Source organism: Drosophila simulans, chromosome 3L, assembly GCF_016746395.2.
Source record: "Drosophila simulans strain w501 chromosome 3L, Prin_Dsim_3.1, whole genome shotgun sequence".
NCBI lineage: Eukaryota > Metazoa > Arthropoda > Insecta > Diptera > Drosophilidae > Drosophila > Drosophila simulans.
Window position 1 is genome coordinate 17,525,762 of NC_052522.2, and position 18,371 is coordinate 17,544,132.

At 44.0% G+C, this 18,371-nt stretch overlaps 5 protein-coding genes across 8 annotated transcripts; all 5 read right to left on the minus strand.

Annotated features, from left to right (window-relative positions):
• Window positions 1–61: 61 nt before the first annotated feature.
• LOC6738511 lies at window positions 62–1,698 on the minus strand. 2 transcript variants are annotated; one of them, XM_039293614.2, is made up of 2 exons: window positions 1,105–1,698; window positions 62–975 (listed from the first exon to the last, which is right to left on the minus strand). In XM_039293614.2, the coding sequence occupies exons 1-2, from the start codon at window positions 1,432–1,434 to the stop codon at window positions 85–87; spliced, it is 1,221 nt and encodes a 406-aa protein (XP_039149548.1). In that variant the 5' UTR covers window positions 1,435–1,698; the 3' UTR covers window positions 62–84. The 2 variants fall into 2 exon arrangements, with proteins under 2 accessions (XP_039149548.1, XP_002085317.2); XM_002085281.4 differs by having other exon boundaries at window positions 62–984.
• A 105-nt stretch (window positions 1,699–1,803) lies between these two features.
• Window positions 1,804–4,266, minus strand: LOC6738512 (arylsulfatase B). Its single transcript, XM_016169316.3, has 5 exons — window positions 3,821–4,266; window positions 3,604–3,763; window positions 3,018–3,506; window positions 2,053–2,949; window positions 1,804–1,995 (listed from the first exon to the last, which is right to left on the minus strand). The coding sequence occupies exons 1-5, from the start codon at window positions 3,929–3,931 to the stop codon at window positions 1,958–1,960; spliced, it is 1,695 nt and encodes a 564-aa protein (XP_016032356.1). The 5' UTR covers window positions 3,932–4,266; the 3' UTR covers window positions 1,804–1,957.
• A 140-nt stretch (window positions 4,267–4,406) lies between these two features.
• On the minus strand, window positions 4,407–9,308 carry LOC27208984 (battenin). Of its 2 annotated transcripts, none has more exons than XM_016184521.3 (6): window positions 9,227–9,308; window positions 5,952–6,165; window positions 5,751–5,881; window positions 5,514–5,672; window positions 5,111–5,450; window positions 4,407–5,051 (listed from the first exon to the last, which is right to left on the minus strand). In XM_016184521.3, the coding sequence occupies exons 2-6, from the start codon at window positions 6,153–6,155 to the stop codon at window positions 4,617–4,619; spliced, it is 1,269 nt and encodes a 422-aa protein (XP_016032358.1). In that variant the 5' UTR covers window positions 6,156–6,165; window positions 9,227–9,308; the 3' UTR covers window positions 4,407–4,616. The 2 variants fall into 2 exon arrangements, with proteins under 2 accessions (XP_016032358.1, XP_016032357.1); XM_016184520.3 differs by lacking the exon at window positions 9,227–9,308 and adding an exon at window positions 7,925–8,071.
• A 1,437-nt stretch (window positions 9,309–10,745) lies between these two features.
• On the minus strand, window positions 10,746–14,951 carry LOC6738513 (ionotropic receptor 75a). Of its 2 annotated transcripts, XM_002085283.4 has the most exons (7): window positions 12,964–13,075; window positions 12,722–12,906; window positions 12,326–12,665; window positions 12,127–12,274; window positions 11,464–12,076; window positions 11,126–11,406; window positions 10,746–11,050 (listed from the first exon to the last, which is right to left on the minus strand). In XM_002085283.4, exons 1-7 carry the CDS (start codon window positions 13,058–13,060, stop codon window positions 10,825–10,827), a joined length of 1,890 nt encoding a protein of 629 aa, XP_002085319.1. In that variant the 5' UTR covers window positions 13,061–13,075; the 3' UTR covers window positions 10,746–10,824. The 2 variants fall into 2 exon arrangements, with proteins under 2 accessions (XP_002085319.1, XP_016032359.2); XM_016183449.2 differs by lacking the exons at window positions 10,746–11,050; window positions 11,126–11,406; window positions 11,464–12,076; ... (1 more) ...; window positions 12,722–12,906; window positions 12,964–13,075 and adding exons at window positions 13,211–13,422; window positions 13,476–14,357; window positions 14,412–14,548; window positions 14,601–14,951 and having other exon boundaries at window positions 12,582–12,665.
• A 614-nt stretch (window positions 14,952–15,565) lies between these two features.
• LOC6738514 (ionotropic receptor 75a) lies at window positions 15,566–17,980 on the minus strand. The gene is made up of 6 exons (XM_016169315.3): window positions 17,887–17,980; window positions 17,660–17,835; window positions 17,172–17,510; window positions 16,969–17,105; window positions 16,291–16,897; window positions 15,566–16,114 (listed from the first exon to the last, which is right to left on the minus strand). The coding sequence occupies exons 1-6, from the start codon at window positions 17,978–17,980 to the stop codon at window positions 15,596–15,598; spliced, it is 1,872 nt and encodes a 623-aa protein (XP_016032360.2). The 3' UTR covers window positions 15,566–15,595.
• Between the last annotated feature and the right edge of the window lie 391 nt (window positions 17,981–18,371).

Below are 18,371 nucleotides of genomic sequence, written 5' to 3' on the forward strand. Positions count from 1 at the left end.
CATGAAAAGGTTAAAAATAAAAAATAGACTAAAATGTACCCAATAATAATATACACCATTGTTTTTTTTAAGCGAAACGCTGCTTTATTCGCCCGGCTCGATGGCCACCAGTTCGTCAAGGAGCTCAACCCTTCGCTGCAGTCCCTTCGAGTCCTTCTCACTGCCCCTGACACCCTCCGCCACCCCGCCCCAACTAAAGGACCTATGTCCAGGGTCCTCCAGTCCATCGTCCTGGTACTCCTCGCAGATGTTGTGCATCGCGCAGATGCTCTCCACAATAAGGCGGACCTCGTTCAAATCCCGGGCCTCCAAAGCGTACAGGGTATTGAATCGTCGTGCCAAGGTGTCCATTACCTGTTCCGCCAGCTCAAAGGCGGGACGCAGCAGTTCGTTGAACATCGCATCCTTGCGGAAGCACTCGGCCTCAATGGGCCGCATCAGGTAGGATTTGAGGGGAAACACCTCGTTGCCGATGAGATAGCTGCCCGCCGGCATGGTCCTCGGATTCAGGGCCAATGTCTGGCCAATGGGGGAGTCCTCGAAGCTGTACTCCATGGCCAGCTCAACGTAGCAGTCGACGATCTTCCGCTCGGCATTGCAGATTAACTGGAGCACCACCGGCACATCGGCGTGCTCCGACTCCAGAAATACTTCCAGTCGCTTCAGCGTTATGATGCCAAACAGTTCCCGAAAGCAGCGCAGTCTGTCCATTCTTTGATATCCCTGCAGGGTGCTCCGCTGGGCCGCCAGTGAGTTTGGCCACTTAATAAAGCTCTCGTAATTATCAGAGATGCAGTGCCAGAATGCCCGCACCACCTGCTGGCAGAGAGCCCAGGGCAGTCGAAATTTGCGGGCGATCTCCTCGAAGTGCTCGTCGGTGGACAGCTTCCACAGGGCCAAGGACACCATGGTCTGCGACGGCGGACTGGGATAGCCAGGCAACGTGATTCCACATAAAGTTTTCTCTAGGGCTTGCTGGATTTTCTGAAACGAATGTATCTTTTAAATATCCTAAAAATTGCGAATAGAAAACCCAACAGCCTAACAGGGTGTAGACATTCTTTGCAGATACAGGTAACTGGAGGAACAGCAGTCAATACTCACCAGGAATGTTAGCTTGCGCATGTGGATGTTGGACTCGAACTGGGCATCCGTGTAGCGGTGCAGTAGGTTGAGTTCCGGGTAGTGCCACTCCAGCTTGGGCATCTTTACGTCCTGTTTCTGGTCCTCCGGTTCTTGGGAGATCCTGCGCTTCCGGCCGGAAGCCAACGCCCGTTTTCGCTGCATCAAAGCGAAAATCTCCGCCTCATCGTCGTCCTCGTCGAAAGACAACAGCGGATAAATTCCTGAATTGATGTCCACGGACGGCTGGTCAATCAGCAAATCCTTGGTGATTATGGACGCAATGTTGGCGAGCACAGCGCGTTCCTCCATGACGAGCCGTTTGCAATCTCCGAAGTTTAGCCTCGTTTTATAATTCACGTCCTGTCACCCGGCTTTTTAACCCCCTTTTCACGACTGGGGTGTGTGTATTACTAGTCAGCTGTTTTGGTGGTTTCCAGTGTGAAAACTGCGTTTTTTGTACGCTTCTTTGTTGTTTTCAAGGTTGAAAGCCTATGCCGGTAGTCTTGTATTTTTTATCGAATCACTAAAATTCGAAAACTCCTAAATTGTTATATTTCTAACATCTTACATTTCACAAAACAGAGCTGCCAGATGAAGTTACAATTAACAGACGTTACTGACGTTACAGACGGAACTGTTTGGCTTTAACACTACTGTTAAAAAGCAAAAGCATAATGGTTATTTTCGAAATTGTTTTAATATTCTGTAATTTTGTAAAGGTTAGGGTCTCTTTTGTTTTTATTGAACTAAAAAAACTCAAACATGATATATTTATTTACGATGTAGTCCAATGGTCTGCATAGTAGACTTAATTCCTCTATTTTTTGGCTTATTAACAAGGTACGCCTTCGTAGTCGCATTCCAAGGAAACTATAATATACTCGGTAAGAAATCTTATTACAGTACCGATTGTTAACATCTACTTACCGATTCTCGGCTTCAAAACTTCGAAGGACTCCCAGGCGCAGGTGTGCAATGTGGGATCTGCCTCCGGCATGCTGGCTCGATTTCCCGGGCGTGATGCACTTGCTCTTAGTTCTTGAACACGTCTTCGCAGGGCGGTCAAAACGTCGGAGTGCCTCTCGGAGTAAACCAGATTGTTCTGCTCACAGGGATCCGTTGAGATGTCGTACAAACACTCCTCCAACAAAGGATTACATGACCTCTGGAGGTCTCCACAACGCACTGCGGCCAATCGACGGGTGAGAGAAATCCGTTGTTGCGTCAGTCGTCGCAAATCGTAGCGAGAAAGGGCTCTTGAAGTGGCGGAGTTGCGCACCGTCACCGCATAGCGACTCTCGCGGGGATCTAGGTCGTCCAGTTCTCGGTAGGTGAGCACCGAGTCGTATCGACCGGCGGCAGTGGTGCCATTCACATACTTCCATTGTCCCATTTGAAGAGCAGAAAGTCGCCAAACATCGTCCAAGATGTGCAGAATCTCTCGAGGAACGTGGGGAGCATCTGCGGTACCGGATAACTCGGGCCACAAATCGATCCCGTCTAGTTTTAGAGAGCTATCCAGCTCTATGCCCGCAGCACGTGAAAGCGTGGGCAACCAGTCGGCGACGTATAAGGGCTGGCTGAAGATGGAGCCGCGTGCCTGAAGCTTGGAGTTCCAAATCGCACCAGCCACCCGTACTCCGCCCTCCCACGGAGTATTCTTTTGTCCGCGGAGTGGGAAATTTGAACCCGTATTAGAGAACATACCAACCGATGGAGCTCCATTGTCCGAGTAGAAGATCACAATGCTATTCTCCAGTTGATCTGTAGAAGACAGCGTGCTTATTATTCGTCCCACGCTCTGGTCCAGTTTGGAGATCATCGCTAAGGGTTAGATTAGTATGAGGTAAGTCATGTTTGGAATAAACACTTAATTTTGAAACTGTAATGACCTGCATATTTCCTTCGGTTTGAATCCTTAATGTAGGAAAACTTTTGAATCTCTTCCTCTGGAGCTTGCAGAGGATCATCCTCGTTGGCCGTGTGGGCAGCCAAGTGGCTGAGCATCAGGAATAGGGGTTGCTCCTTATCAGCATGGTCTTTGATCAACCGTTCCGCCTCGGTGGTTAGCAAATCCGTTACATAAACCCCACGATCTCGGCACTCCAAATCCATGTTCCGCCGAAAATCGTAGCCCAGACTATAGTTGGCCACCGGCATCTTGGATCGTCTCTGGAAGTAGTCTATATAAGCGCCCCAATAGCCGAAGTGGTAATCGAATCCCCGCCGAGTGGGCGTGTATTCCGGGCGCGAGAAGCCCAGATGCCATTTTCCCACCAGGTTGGTGGAGTAGCCTGCCTCCTTGAAGATCTCCGGCATCAATGTGGCATTGAGGGTCAGGGCCCAAGGCTCTTCGTTGCTGATTACAAAGTGCTGGGTGCCTGTAATGCCGGTAATCAAAATATAAATTGTGCGGGTTTAATTCAAATCATTATCAAATCTTAAAATCCGTGGTAACAAAAGATAATCGATACTAACCCGTGTGTATTGGATACCGGCCGCTGAGCAATGCTCCCCGAGATGGAGTACACATTGCCGGAGCGTAGAGCCGATCCAGTAGACGACCGTGATAGGCCAGGGCGTCGATATTGGGAGTTAGAAACTCCCGGCCGCCTCGAAAGCTCACATCATCGAAGCCCTGAGAGAGTGTTTGCTTTAGAAATGGCTTGATTTATGACGGCGAAACTAGTCCCACCATGTCGTCGGCCATAATGATGATTATGTTGGGGCGCCGTGCTGCAGCAGATTGGTCCGACTTCACCCGTTGGAGGCAGAGCAAAAGCAGAAACGCTGATAAGCCCCGCATCTTGGTTACTCAACTTACGTATTAGACAATCACGTAATATTCGACTGCCTTGCACGGCAGCTACCGATCAACTGAAACGGCGAGCGGTCCGCGTAACATCTCGCCCCGAATCGGTTTGGGTCTCGATCTCCCAATCTGTCTCAGCCGGCATCTCACTGCCAAACCGATCGTTTGGCGTCCGATTTGAAACCGATCAAACCGAATTAGAAGCCACAAGCAACAAGTTTATGTAATAACCGAGCAGCTCCGTCTAAGTAATTATAATGTAGTGTAGGTAGTGTAAATACGTACAATTTAAGAGGCTTTTTGTTGGAGACAGTTGAATAAACTCAGAGCAAGTGGGGCGCATTCTGTCTGGGATCAGTGTGCTTATCAAAGTGGTTAGCCGTGGCCGAAAAAGCCAAACTTTGTTAAGGAAATCATTTTCGGAAAAGTAATTGCATCTGGGTATGTTGAAATTAAATAAAATCTAATGTACAGCATAGTGTTAATTTTTTTATTAAACTAAACTTATAGAGTAGTCTAACCGAAGCATACTTACTATACAACGATCTATCTGGTTACCGGAAGTCCAGAGATCCAGTGTTTAATACTATAGGGACTTGCACAGACACACACTCTTAATTGTCTAAACACGCACACAGTAAAGGCATAATCTGATCCTGATTCTGATCCTAGATCCGTATCACCAAACAAGGCTTCTGGTCGCGGCCGGAAGACCACAGATGGCGTTGTGCACGGGAATGGCCAGGAATCCGGCCAGAGCAATGCCATAGGAGTCCGACTGGACCACCATCGCCATGGCGAACTGCTGGCGCTCCGGCGAAATCTCTTTGGACATCCGGTAGAAGGTGTTCACGTAGGCACCGCCGCCCAGAAGTCCTTCCCACAGGACGATGGCGAACACGATCCAGATGCTGGGCGTGTACCACCAGATGACCTCGGTGAGGAAGTAGACCACGTTGACAAACTGGAAGATGGACATCAGCCAGATCTTGTCCAGCTGGAAGAGGTTGACAGAGGAGCGCGAGATAAAGACTCCGATCTGATAGTCCACATTGAGCCAGCGGTACTGCGAGTCCTTGTCCAGGAATATATCTTCAAAGTACACCAGTTCGAACTGAAAAATGGATGATAAACATGCATTATGTTTCCTTGTATGAATTAAGGTAAGCTTACCAATCCTTGATTGATGAAGTATTCAAAGAAGTAAACCAGGCAAAGAGGCAACATATATTTGAAGAGATGCTTGATATAGGCGAGCTTTTCCTTAAACCCAACTAATGGCTTCTCATCACTAATCAGGACTTCCGTGGACTCAACCGTGGTAACCGGCAATATGTCAACTTGTGGACGACGAAGGAGCAACCAGAAGGCAAAGGCCTCAATCGCAGGGAAGATCAGCATAATCAGCATAGTATCTCTGGGACTGAAGTCTAAAGATCTCAAGCTGGCATAGCTCAAGGATCCGATGACTCCGGCGCCACCAGTTCCAGACGACCAAGTGGAGATCACATTCCTAAAAAAAAAACATATGGAATCAAAGATAACCTTTTTTAGTACTTTAACCAGACAAACTCACTTGTTGTATCGCGAAGAATAGGCCAAGAAAGTGGTTTCTCCTATTCCGCTGCTAGCCGAAGTGATGATGACACCCAAAAGAGCCATCCACTCGGCATTGGCGAAGCCAACCAGGAGGAAACCAGCTGCAGAAAAGGCCACGGCAAGAGCTATACGGAAACTAATAAAACAAATACGTTTTTTGTTTGTATCAAACTTTAATTAATAAAATCAAATTGATTTAGCAGATAGTACTCACTTGACCCAAAATGGAAAGAATGGCATTAGAATCTTGACAAATAATGAGGGCAGCACGTCAGCCAGCAAAATAGCACCCGTTGAAACCAAGTGACAATTTCTTCCCGACGAGCTTTCTTCCGATTCATCACTCTAAAACGAAAGAATTATGCAGACGAACGATTAATAAATGTCTTAAATGTGATATAATCCTTCGAATTACCGGATTAAACTGCTTGATAATATCGTGTGCAGCACTCAGCATCACCACGTATCCGTAGTTGTTGCACAGACCGAGGATCCAGTAGGAAGTCAGGTCGCGCCATAGACCCCGATCTTGGCGAGAGCTGCGAGAGGCGTCTCCAGGGGTGACCACCACTTGGGGATCATGTTCGGCCTCAGCCTCTTGCTGCTTGCTTGCCGTCATATTGAGCCGGCTAAACAAAAATTAAAAAAAAAATTTGTTAAATATTTTTAAAGCAGTTTTTAGCAAATTCGGTAAGTGAAAATCCAATAAATTTATTTGATTCCTTTTATTAGCTTTTTTTTACCATTTACTATCTATACTTAACACATCAAGGTTCTCTTAAGAAAGCAACAACTTATTTATCTCTTAAAAAATTAATGTTGCTCTTCTTAAAAGCTTTAGCATTTACGCAAATTGTTTAATTGGTCAGCCGTGAACGAAGGTGGTTTTAAGACTTCAAAAAAAAAAAAAAACGAATATCAATATCACGTTTTGATTATAACAGTTTTTTTTAAGATCTTTAGTTCAATATTTATTTGTTCCAAGAGGCAAATCAGCGCGGTACCCTTATTTCATTATCACCTAACTAAATTTACTTTAAATGGGGCAACTATTAATTGAATTCTCTTTCGCAGCTATGAGCTATTTCTACTCTTAAAATAAACTGCTATTCACTCTTCTGAGCTGAGTCGAATTTAAATAAATTGTTTAATTTCCCAAGCCGAGCATGTGCGTACGCAGTCTTGAACTTGACATAATATGGTCACTAGGGGAAGTCGCTAAAATATATGGAAAGTACGTGCAATAAATGCTTAAAAATATACAAATTGTGTTGAAGGTAGGAAAAGACAGCTGTTTAGTTCAGACTCAGGGTTTGACGGGTTAAAAGACTCGTATTTATGTATATAGTTAAGTGCCTTGCGGCATATTTTCACGGCAAGTGCACACGTATTTCCTATTTAACTAATTGAATTTGTAATAAAGTAGCCTATTACTATTACTTTACACATTTATCAGGCTCTAACTAGCTAATTTACAATGTTTGGAGGTTTTAAATAAATAAGATTGTAGATAACATTTAGCTATAGCGGGAAATGATTTTACCGGATATATAGATGTATATATATCACAGTTTTTTGGCAATGTTTTCGATGGTGCAAAGTGCACCTGAATTGATTTGTTTACATCCGACAGAACTTGTGACTGATAATAGATCGAAGAGGTAATGAGGACAACAGATGGGATAATATAATCTAGACCGTTCAATGCATATATTCCCAATTCACCGAACGGTTCTCATTAGCGCCCTTGACTGACAGCTTTTAATTATCCAGATCATTTAAGTTAACCTTGCAACCAGCCAAGCCAAATCAAATAATGTAATCAACAATTAGCACGAGCCCTGTTAGCCAACAAAGAAAAGACACGCCAACTGTAAAATAATTATAACAAATTAACTAATTTAATTAATTCAGAAGCCAGGCAAATGCTTTTTAGCCGTCCTGCACCTCGTTGGCCACTGACTCATTCAAAAGATTCACTTGATCCATTTGCGCAGTTATGAAGTTGTTGACCCAATTCGCAGTGCACTTTCCTATCCAGTTACTTTTGCTTGCTATCAAAAAATTTGATACCCGGCCAAAATTCGTTTCGAAATATCACTGGTAAATTGAGAATGCTAGATCTTGCATATATCTTGGAAAAAAATTCTACAGCAAAGAGTTCTCAAATGGATTTTCGTTTTCAAATATTACTTTTTAATCAGTTAATGGATAGGTAAATTTACTTTTTTTTCGTTAAAAATTTTAAATTATTGATTTTGCATTTTATGTAATAAATTAAGTAAAAAGTTTAATTTACAACAAATTGACTTTCTATTGCACTTCATAACTTTGCATAGCACTAATGGGTTCTTAACTGCTGTTATTCACTATAAAGTACAATCGTACATCTTGCCACTATTTTTCGGCTTGGTAGTTCTAAGGTTCCGAGAACTGTTGGATACGACGGCGACGACGATTCGCGCTTCGAGGCGATCGGTGAGTGACTGAACCTGTGCGAACCCTCCCAACGGAACGAGAACCAATAACAAGCGGCGACTACAATGGAGCCAAGCGGCTGGGAGCCGAAGTATGAGGTATCACGCGAGTTGCCAGCGGCAGCATAAAAACTAAAACAATTAAAAGATGCAGCAAGTGCCAAAGTGCCGATCAGCAGGTTGATCGTACGTAGATCGCTAGCAGGTAGCACACATTACAGATTACACATATAGTATCATTTAATTCAATTCAAATCAATTCGATTCGATTCGATTTGTTTCGATTCGACTCAATTCGAGCGGCAAAAGCGGGGGTGTTGAGGTCGGTCAGCGAACGTCACGTTTTTCGGGTTGGCAAGTGCATTCGCATTGGGTTTAGAATACCCTCTCAAGAGTGCTAAGATAACGATAAGATGTTCGAATTTCTCGATGGGGAAAATCTGCGAACCTTTTGATTGTTTATGGTGGGAAATGCTTATCGGCTAGCGGTCTTTGGCATTCAAAGATCCCAAGCAATCCGATAGTCGAACTGGCATAGATTAGATTATGAAGATATTGTGTCACCACGAAGGGTTCTTAAAGATTTTCCAATACTTTTAAACGCGTGTGCTAGCTCTTGATTGAAGTATTAAAAACGATCAGGTTAGCAACTGTATTTTGGAGGGTATTTCAAACTTCGTGTTTGTGTTAGCTTTCGTAATTAGCACCTGTTATTGAATAAGTCATAGCTATTTTAATTACGCTTAACTTTAAGTTAAGTTAAGGCAGTTTAAGTGCGCATAGCGCCGTTAGCTTTGTTTTGTGCTGCTCAATATCAAGTAAGCTCTAACGGTGGTTCCCTTCTAAGTTTATTGTTTTTCTACGGGCGCACGTGGCGTATGCGTAATCTGAAATGTGCTCTTAAGTTCAAAAACACCTGTTTTATTCATAGTACAAAAGATTTTAAAAAGTACTATCGATGAAAATAATTCACTTGTTTGAAAACTCAAACTTTTTATAGTTACACAATAAACCAAACGGAGGTTATTTAACTCGATGCCAAACGGTTCGGTTATGCAAATCACATTTACCCGTTCAACTGGAAATGCTGGCTAATTTTATAACAATTTCATTTTAAACGAAAACCTGAGGTACTTTCTATGGCCATAAATCCGGCGTAAAATGCAATAAACATTACTCCCCCGAGTGAATACCAAACACCAGCCGTACGTACACTTTCGAATTATTTCCGGCTGCCACTCAATCCGCTCGAGCAATGAAATTCTACTGAGGACTCGTCGAATACGGGCCTTGATTACAGCCGGACCAGTTGCAATCGACATTATCATTATCGTTAAGTGGCCAGCAGATTAAATTACAGATAAGACGTTCGCAGCATTGGGCCATATAAATCTTAAGATATCACTGGCAATGGCAATTCGTATATGACAGGCTCTGGGGAACAGAAAGGGTAATCAAACTGATGAGGTGATGGCCATAAGCCTGGCCCCCTTTTTATCTTTGCCCGTACACTTAAGTCTAATAATCGTACCGGCCAAGAGTTTGGCCATAATACATTTTCACGGCTATCGTTTTCCCATCCACAATAGCTCCGTTTAAATTAAATCCGTTTCGCGCTCATTTAGCACGTACGGAAACCGCCAAAACCAATTTCACACCGCAGCCGCAAAGCATGGAACACTTTTTACTTGCCGCAGGGTTATACATTGCATTTAAAAAACAGAACATGTTGTTGACAAATTGCAAAATAAAGTGGTTGAGGCTGCTAGGGATAAAAAGGGACACTCGTGTTCGCTGTTGTAAATAATAAATAATTCACAATTGCTTGTCAATTTCGAGTCACTCCAAAGTTGTCCTCCCTGCGAAACGAAAGTAGTCCTTTTATGGCACAAACTATGGCCAAAGCGATGCCCTGTTGACAGCCAGATTGAGTTGACAAATTGTTAAGGCAATTTGTTATAGTAATACGTTGGGAATTCCGGAATGCCAGTGAGTGCTGTTTGGCAAGCAGTTCATTTCAGTCAGTTGCATTTTAATGCTCGACAGGGAGTCATTTAAGAAGGATGTTCTTAATACTATTTGCTTGCAAATGTAAAATCTTGAAAAAATATAAAATTTACTGCGTATTTGATTAGCAGCCATATTATACCATTTATTTGCTCCTACACCCAGTTTAATAATATTTGTTCCAACTCAACTCACTCTTATTTATTGTACAATCAATTTCGATAAAGCTTTGACACATCCCTTTCCATAATTGTCGCCTCTGGCGATGCCATCATTAAAATACCATAAATCATCCTGGGGGCAACATGCGATGTCTGCGGTGGGAAAACTACTGATTCCGGCGAAATTCGGGGAAATGCGAAAAACACAACTGTTAACTGTTTCTAATAGGCCGTATTAGGCTCACAATCAGTTATCTAACATTCACACGTGGCATTGGGGAACAAAGTTTCAATTCGAATGTGGCCCGGCACGAAAATGCAAATAAAATGGCTCCAAGAGAATGAATAAAATCATTGCCAAAAGGGAAAATGGAGTATAAAAAGTAACCGCCAAACACGAAAAGTTTTTAATGCAAATACGAAAATCGCATGGAAACATGGCCACCACGTCCTTTGCAATCCCCTTTATCCATCCCTCCGTTTAACGAGCCGTGCTGCAATTTTCCGGCGCGAAAACAGGAAGTGAGGAAAGCGTCGCCCTGCATAATTTTGCGATGCGAAAAGTTAACGCAAAGTGTTTTTATTTTCTCCTGGGTGCAAATAGAATATAGTTGTTACAGCAGCTTAAAGCGATTTTAAAGCACTACGGGTGAAAGGTGAGAGGACGGGTGAAAAAGCGCTTCCAGGCCAGTTCCACCAGCAGGATTACCACAACCAGGATGTCGGCGCAGATCAGCATAAGGAGCAGAGGAGCCACGTACTCCATTCCCACGGTGATGACGAAATTCTGGGCCACGCAGTGGAGCTTCATGTGCACCCAGTAGCTGCGCTGCTTCCGGTAGACACCAGTTTCGAGGATTCTAAGGAATCTGAAATGAAATACCAATGGATATATAATGATTTTAATAGATTTTATCTTTTGAAAGAGTAACAGAAGAACTTACCGAAGTCTGAAGAGCTCCTTGTACGTGGAGTTGCGATGTAAGTGCGTGTAGAATAGCTGCTCGGGTCGAAATAGAACTTCGTTTAAATCGCAAATCTCTTGAGCCGTAAAATACCTCTCCACATAGGCATATCCGGAGGAGGTTTCGAACACGTAGACATAGCCAGGATTATCCCTGACCCTTAAAACACCCTGCTCAGCGGGCAACCAGAGTTCAGGATTCTGGGTCTGCGATTCGATTTTGCGTTTTATGAACAAGTGTATTTCCGGAAGTCTTGAGTACTGAAATTAAAAAATTTCTTAGCAGTTAAGAATGCTTAAGAATAGAATGAAACCAACATTTAGGTAGCTCTTGGTGAAGGGAAGTGGCTCCAAGCCCACGGTTAGGGAACTCTCCGCCAGCTGCTGCATCGTTTTGATCTTGGACTTGACGGGCGAGCTCAGTAGAGATGAAACGACTACGGAAGTGTAGTAGTTGTACATGATAAAGCTGATCAGGAACAGGGCAAAGTAAATTAGTCTGCCTCCGGCGGAGCGTGGAATCAAAGAAGAACTTTGGATGCAGGCTGCTCCAAAACTGATCAGGAAAGTGCTCAGCAGAGAGGGTAGGTAGTCCAATCGCCATCGTTTTTGCATTCGCTTGCACTCCATATAGAAGGTGATCCACAGGAGGACACCAATCAACGAAAGTACTCCCCCGAAGAGATACCAAACCAACGGACTGAAGGGCTGCAGAAACACATCTCCCCGGAGTCCCGCATTGTGGGGAGTCCGGAAAATGCAAACGGAACGGAAAAATCCCGTCTCAATAATGGCAGACAAATACTTAAGCCTGCCTTCAGTGGCCAAAGAGGGCGTGGCCGTAAGATCCGCAGTCTGGTCCACCACAGCGCCCACTGAGCCACCTACCACATCCGATTTGCTCCAGCTATCCGAGAAGATGAACTTCATTCTGCAGGAGAAACTGTGTACACTATTATTCCCAGTTTATTTAAAACTTACTTGCAGTGTAAAAGATCTCTCAGGATTAGGGTCAGGTGGAACCCGAATCTAGCTAATGAGTCAATGTGGGTATCGTTCTCCTGGCTCAAAAAGCGAATAAGTTCGTCATCCGACAAGGTGAGTGGACGTTGGGTGACCACCGTTGCCACTAAAGGATAGCTCAAACTTTAATGTTATTATATATACAACAAAGTCTTACCCCTCAGGACAACATCGGTAAGTTGTTCTCTATTTCCGTATTTGGATCGCTTCTGCAAGGAACTTAGATATCGAGTCCTGCGACATTCGAATGGATCACAAGACATTTCGTGGGATCCAGTTACATTCAGCTGACCTCCAATAATTTTTCCATTATTGTAGACATCATAGACTGCATAGGCAACCGAGTCGTTGTTATCCTGGATCTGCTCCTTCACATAACTTACATCCGCATCAATGGATATGTTAAATAATGCAAATAAATCATTAAACTCCAATTCAGACTGATTGCCAACCAAAAGCCAATGGTAATGCTGATTATAGATCTGCTCCCGACTAGCCTGAAAGTAAATAATATCTGGAAATAATGAATTTATCCCGTTGTACATAAACAAACCTCCTCCAATAAATCCTGAGCCTGATCGCACTTTCTATCTACGTAGATCGCCAGAGTTGGCTGGGTATGACCCATGTAATTGAGCTCTAAATGTGACCAATTATGCACTCCTCTCATTTGAACAAACTGATGATAGACGAGAATGGGATGTATGGGCTTCATAAACTGTTCAGCAAATTTAAGACCTTGAAAAAAAATTCGGGTTTACAATTATCAGAAGCGGGTAGAACTTCCTTTCCCACTTTCATCACTCTGCCAGCAGTGAAATAAAACAATGAATCCAATCCGCGACTGCACAAGATTGTCCAGAACAAAGTTGGCCAACTGCACCAGCTGCATTGTTGACTTTTGCGCTTTGGTTTTCCACGTTTGCACTACCCTTTTTATATAGCCAAAAAGTCCCCCAATTTGGCTGTCATCAGTGTGCGTTGTTTGTTTTTAAATTGCCCGAAATTGCTCGCCATTTACCAATGACCTTGGACTGCTCACCTCAATGAAGAGTGCAGTGGCGGTGCCAGATGACCTCCAGTCCCAATATGCCCACGCAGAGAATTATCGCTCCTAGTAGGATGATGAACAGCGGAGCAGCGTACTCCAGACCCACGGCCACCGTGTGATTATGCTGGTAGCAGTGGAGTTTTGTCTCCATCCAAGACCGCTCGTGCTTGAAGTGAACTCCCGTCTCCAGCATTCGCAGCTCACTGAAATTGGGATGGAAAATTGATCAATTGGTTCAGCTAGAACCTATGCCCACCTCAGTTTGAGGAGTTCCGCATAGGGTGACCTCTTCGCCAGGACTGAGTGGGTGTGAGAGGCATCGCGTAGAGGAATCTCGTTGAGCTCGCAGATCTGGTGGGCCAGGAAGTGCTTCCTCACGAACTCGTAGCCCGTTGCCACGCCAGTTATGTAGACGAAGCCTTCCTGATCCCTTACAGAGAGGACCCCAGCCTCGGTGGGAATCCATATTAAATCCGGGGATCGCTTGCTGGCAAGCACTTTTTTGCGGTAGAGGTCACGCACATCCGGCTCCTCGGAGGTTTCCACATAGATGCGTGTATAAATAGCTGGCTCTATGCCCACATCCAAATTGCTATCCGCCAGTTGTTGCAGTGTACGTATGTTGGACTTAATCGGCTGGCCCAGCAGCTTGGACACCACAATGGATGTGTAGTAGTTGTACATCAAAAAGGAGGTCACCATTAGGGCAAAGAAGGCCATCCTCCCACCCATTGATCTTGGCGTGAGCCACGCCCCTTGAATGCAACCAGCTCCGAAGGAAAGAAGGCAGCTGGTGAGCAGCGATGGCTTCCACTGCTTACGTCGCTCCAAGATGAAGGTGACCCAAAGAAGGCAACCTGCCAGGAGGAGTATAAGTGCGAATGTCAGCCAAACTCCTCCGCTAAAGGGCTGCAGGAACTCCGTGGCACTGAGACCCGCTGAAACGGATCGGGGATTACGGAACATGCAGATTTCACGGAAAACACTAAATTTCGTGATGGGTTGCAGAAACAAAGCGCGATCGAAGGAATAAATGAAAGGAGCTATCGCCAGGTCAGCTTTATCCAGGATGAGATCTCCAATCATGCCGCCTGTTGCATTGCCATCCGACCACCGATCCCTAAATATGTACTTAAATCTACGGGTTTTTATTAGTATATATATTCGTTTATTTTCATTTAAGAAAACTCACTTGCAGTCCAACATATCCCTTAGTGGCTGACGCGCCTGGTAACCCAATCTACCGTAGGTATCTAATTGAATCCGATATTTGGAGTTCATAAAGTCAAAGATCTCCTTTTTGGAGACATTAAGTGGTAAAGCGGTAACCTGTTCAAAAGATTAATCAATAGGGAGTAAAATCTTTTAGGTTCTGACATACCACAGCTGTGGCTCTCATGGTCAATCCAGTAAATGACTTTCTATGCTGCAAAGCACTCCGTGTGTAAAGTTTACTTAGATATCGTTCAACTCGACAATTCGTTTTATTGCAGGAAATTTCCCGATCGGCTGTTATATTTAATTGTCCCCCTAATTGTCGTCCCTTGTTGTATACATCGTAGAGTAAGAAGTTTCTAGTGATAGGATCATGAGTAACATAGGTAACATCGGCATCAACGAAGATCTGAGCCTCTTTAAAATGAGATTCCAATTCGGAAAAGTTCATTGACCTATCATAGATTAGCCAATGATATCGATGACTAAAAGATCTTTTAGCACTGGCCTGTTAAAACTAGATTATCTGAGACATTTTCAAGTCATTAAGCTCAATATTCTACTTGCCATATCCAGGACTGTACCACTTTTGTCGCAATTGATATCCAAGAAAACGCCTAGCTTAAGAATATTGTGATTAAGAAAGTCATCGTTCAGCTGAATTTCCGAGTGTAATGGTTGGAATTGAGTGAAGATATTTTTAGACTGTGCCAGCAGTGCCAGGTGCGAAAGTGCTGAAACAGGAAAATTTAATCACATATCAAAGAAATGCCATACCACAACCACTTACAGTCCATTGACCAGCAGTGCAAAATGAAGACATGACTCAATTTAGCCATGTGAATAAGGTTGTGTATGATTAAATTGTGCAATTGGAGCATAGCAAAAGCTCGAACAAAGAACTTGGCAAATGATACTGATTATGAGGCAACAGGGCTTTTTATAGGGCACACATAATGCCATCAGAGTGGAAATAATCAACATAGACGTCAATTGATGACTGAACTTGACTTGTGACAACTTAATGGGTATGCGATAAAAGTCAAGTCCTGTCAAGCTCAATCAATGTGGAAAGAAAATTGGAAGCAATTTAAATGGTTAAAGAACTTTTTGGAATGGGAAACATTTTGTCACTCACCAAGTCTATTATAAGTTTTCCATTTACTGATTTTGGGGGATAATAGTGCTAAATTTCTTCCTTGCATAACGGGCCCAGCAGATTTCCAGGATCAGGATCAGAAGGGCCAGGAAATAGGCCACCAGGAGGGATATGAACAAGGGAGCTGCATATTCCATACCCACTTGGATCACAAAACTGTTCGAGAACGTGTGCAACTTGGTCTTGCTAAAGAACCGGCTCTGCTTCGAGGTGATTCCGGTCTCCAGCATTCGCACCTGCAGTTGGGTGAGTAGCTGTCTGTAGGTGGAGTTCAGGTGAACCATTCCGTATACGGCACTCTCGGGCCTCAGGATAATCTCGTTCAGATCGGAGATCTCGCGCGGAAGATAGTGCTTCTCCACAAAGTGATACATGAACGAGGCCTCCGATGTGTACACGAATCCCGGCTGATCCCTCACCCGGATCACTCCCTCCTCCGGAGAAAGCCACACGCTATTAGGATCCCGCTTGCTTTCCACCTTTTGTTTGTAAAGACTGCGAATATCTGGGCGCGGAGAAGACTGCAAAACAAATGGTTTTTAAACAGATATATAAAGGTTTTTGAAAGAGTGTAGACCTTATAGATGGGTATCAGAATTGTAACACAATAACACTTAATTATGTATTTTAGAGAGATGCATTCCACCCCTATGGAATTATCGCTCTATCAAAAGATTAAAAGTCGGTTATTACGCACCACAAGATATGTCTTGGTAAACGGAACCGTATCGAATCCCACATCCAAGGAGCTGTCGGCCAACTGCTGAATAGTCCGGATATTAGAACGTACTGGAGATCCCAGCAGAGTGGACACCACTATGGATGTATAGTAATTATACATGAGGAACGAGGTCAGCATCACGGCGATAAAGGCCAATCTTCCTCCCGCTGACTTGGGCATCAAATAGGATCCCTGAATACAAGCTGCTCCGAAGCTAATCAGGCAACTACTGAGCAGAGACGGGATGAAGTCTAGACACCGTTGCATCCAATGCCGCTCCAGGTGAAAGATCATCCATAGCAACACTCCGGCGAAGATCAGGAGTCCGGCGAAGGCGAACCAAACGCTCGGCATGAAGGGCTCCAGAAAGACGGCAGCTTTGATTCCGGCATTGTGTGGAGTACGAAACATGCAGACAGCCCGGAATTGGGCCTGCTCCGTCATGGGATGTACGTAATGCAGGCGATTCCAGGAGGGCACAAACGGGGTAGTGCAGAGCTCAGCGGATTCGTTGGTCAACATCCCAATAGCTCCGCCAAAAGCATCCTGAACGCTCCAGGTTCCACACCAAATGTAATGAAGTCTGGATAAGAACAAACATATTAACATATGATTTAATAATACTAATATGATATAATAAAAACCATCTCTTACTTAAAACCTAGAATTTCCTGAGTGTGCATGATAAGACGATTGCCAATGCGAGAAATTGAGTCCATGTGAGAGTCGCGGTCGCTATTAAGGAACTCGAGAAGTTCCTCCTCGCTGGAATTAATTGGCAGCACAGAAACCTGAGTTAAAATGATCAATTATTGTTGAAATGATCAATGATTAAAATTTACGTTTAGAAGACCCACCAATGCGGCCAATCGAAAAGTAACGCTAGATAAATCCATTCGGTGCTGCAGTCTGGGTCTCAAATGCAGTTCACTTAGATACTCCTTCACCTGGCAGTGACTTCGATTGCACTGCAGAGTCCGGTCCACGGTAATATTGAGCTTACCTCCCAAATGACTTCCCTTATTATAGACATCATGCAGGATAAATCGCTCCTCATCCTGACGGCTGACATAAGTCACGTCCGCATTGAGGCTTAAATTGGCCACCTCAAATAGTTGTACTAGCTTGGTAAAGTTACCTGCCTCATCGTAAAGAAGCCAGTGCAAATTTTGATTATAAAGGCGAGCTCGACTGGACTGCATTATAAATAAAATATATATCGCAAAGAAAATCTAAATTTACAGAAACAATTAATAGTTTAAAATGTCTGAGGTAATGTATTTGCTGTTCACATATTAACTAATGTATACCCAATAAGTTGATAAATATAAGTGAAAGGACTCACTTGATTTGTTACTAATTCGGCTTTGTCGCAACCCAAATCCAGAAAAACTCCCAACCTGACTAAATCGCTGTCCAAGTATTCCTTGTGCACGTTGGCCAAGTTATCAGGGTTTTGCAGGTCAATGTACTGCGAAAAAATGCCGTTCTGATTCAGCATCTCAACCAAAGGAAAAGCCTCTAGAATATGTAATTATGAGTAACATCTTAACAAAGTGCAGCACATCTTACCCTTTATGGACCAGCAGTGAAATACCATGAGATTGCTCAAATTGATTTCCAGCAGATTGAAAACAATCAACCGATACAATGGCCAACTAGTCATCTTGACGGCTTTCTTCGATTTTGACCAGACGGCTAGCTCTTTTATAGCCCCAAAGCTGAGATGTCGAACGAGGCCAATTAAGTTATTATAGCCAAATTTTTGGGGCAGCCGTCAAATTGAGAACTTTGATGGACAGCTTGTTCGAAATTTTGGGAGCCATTTTAGCCCGCAGATATCCTGCTGGTGGAGCAACAAGTGTTTTGGCCAAGGCGCCTGCGCAGGTCTCGGTATCGTAAACAAAGGTGCAGGAGGGATTTATGAATGAAAAGCGGGCGGTGGGTGGGTGTTAATGGATTTCTGAGCCCGCTTGATTGTGGGTGGGATTGTGGGTCAGGAGGGCAGCGCCGCAGGCTTTAGTGATTTTGCGCCTTTTGCATGGTGCCCCTGCCCC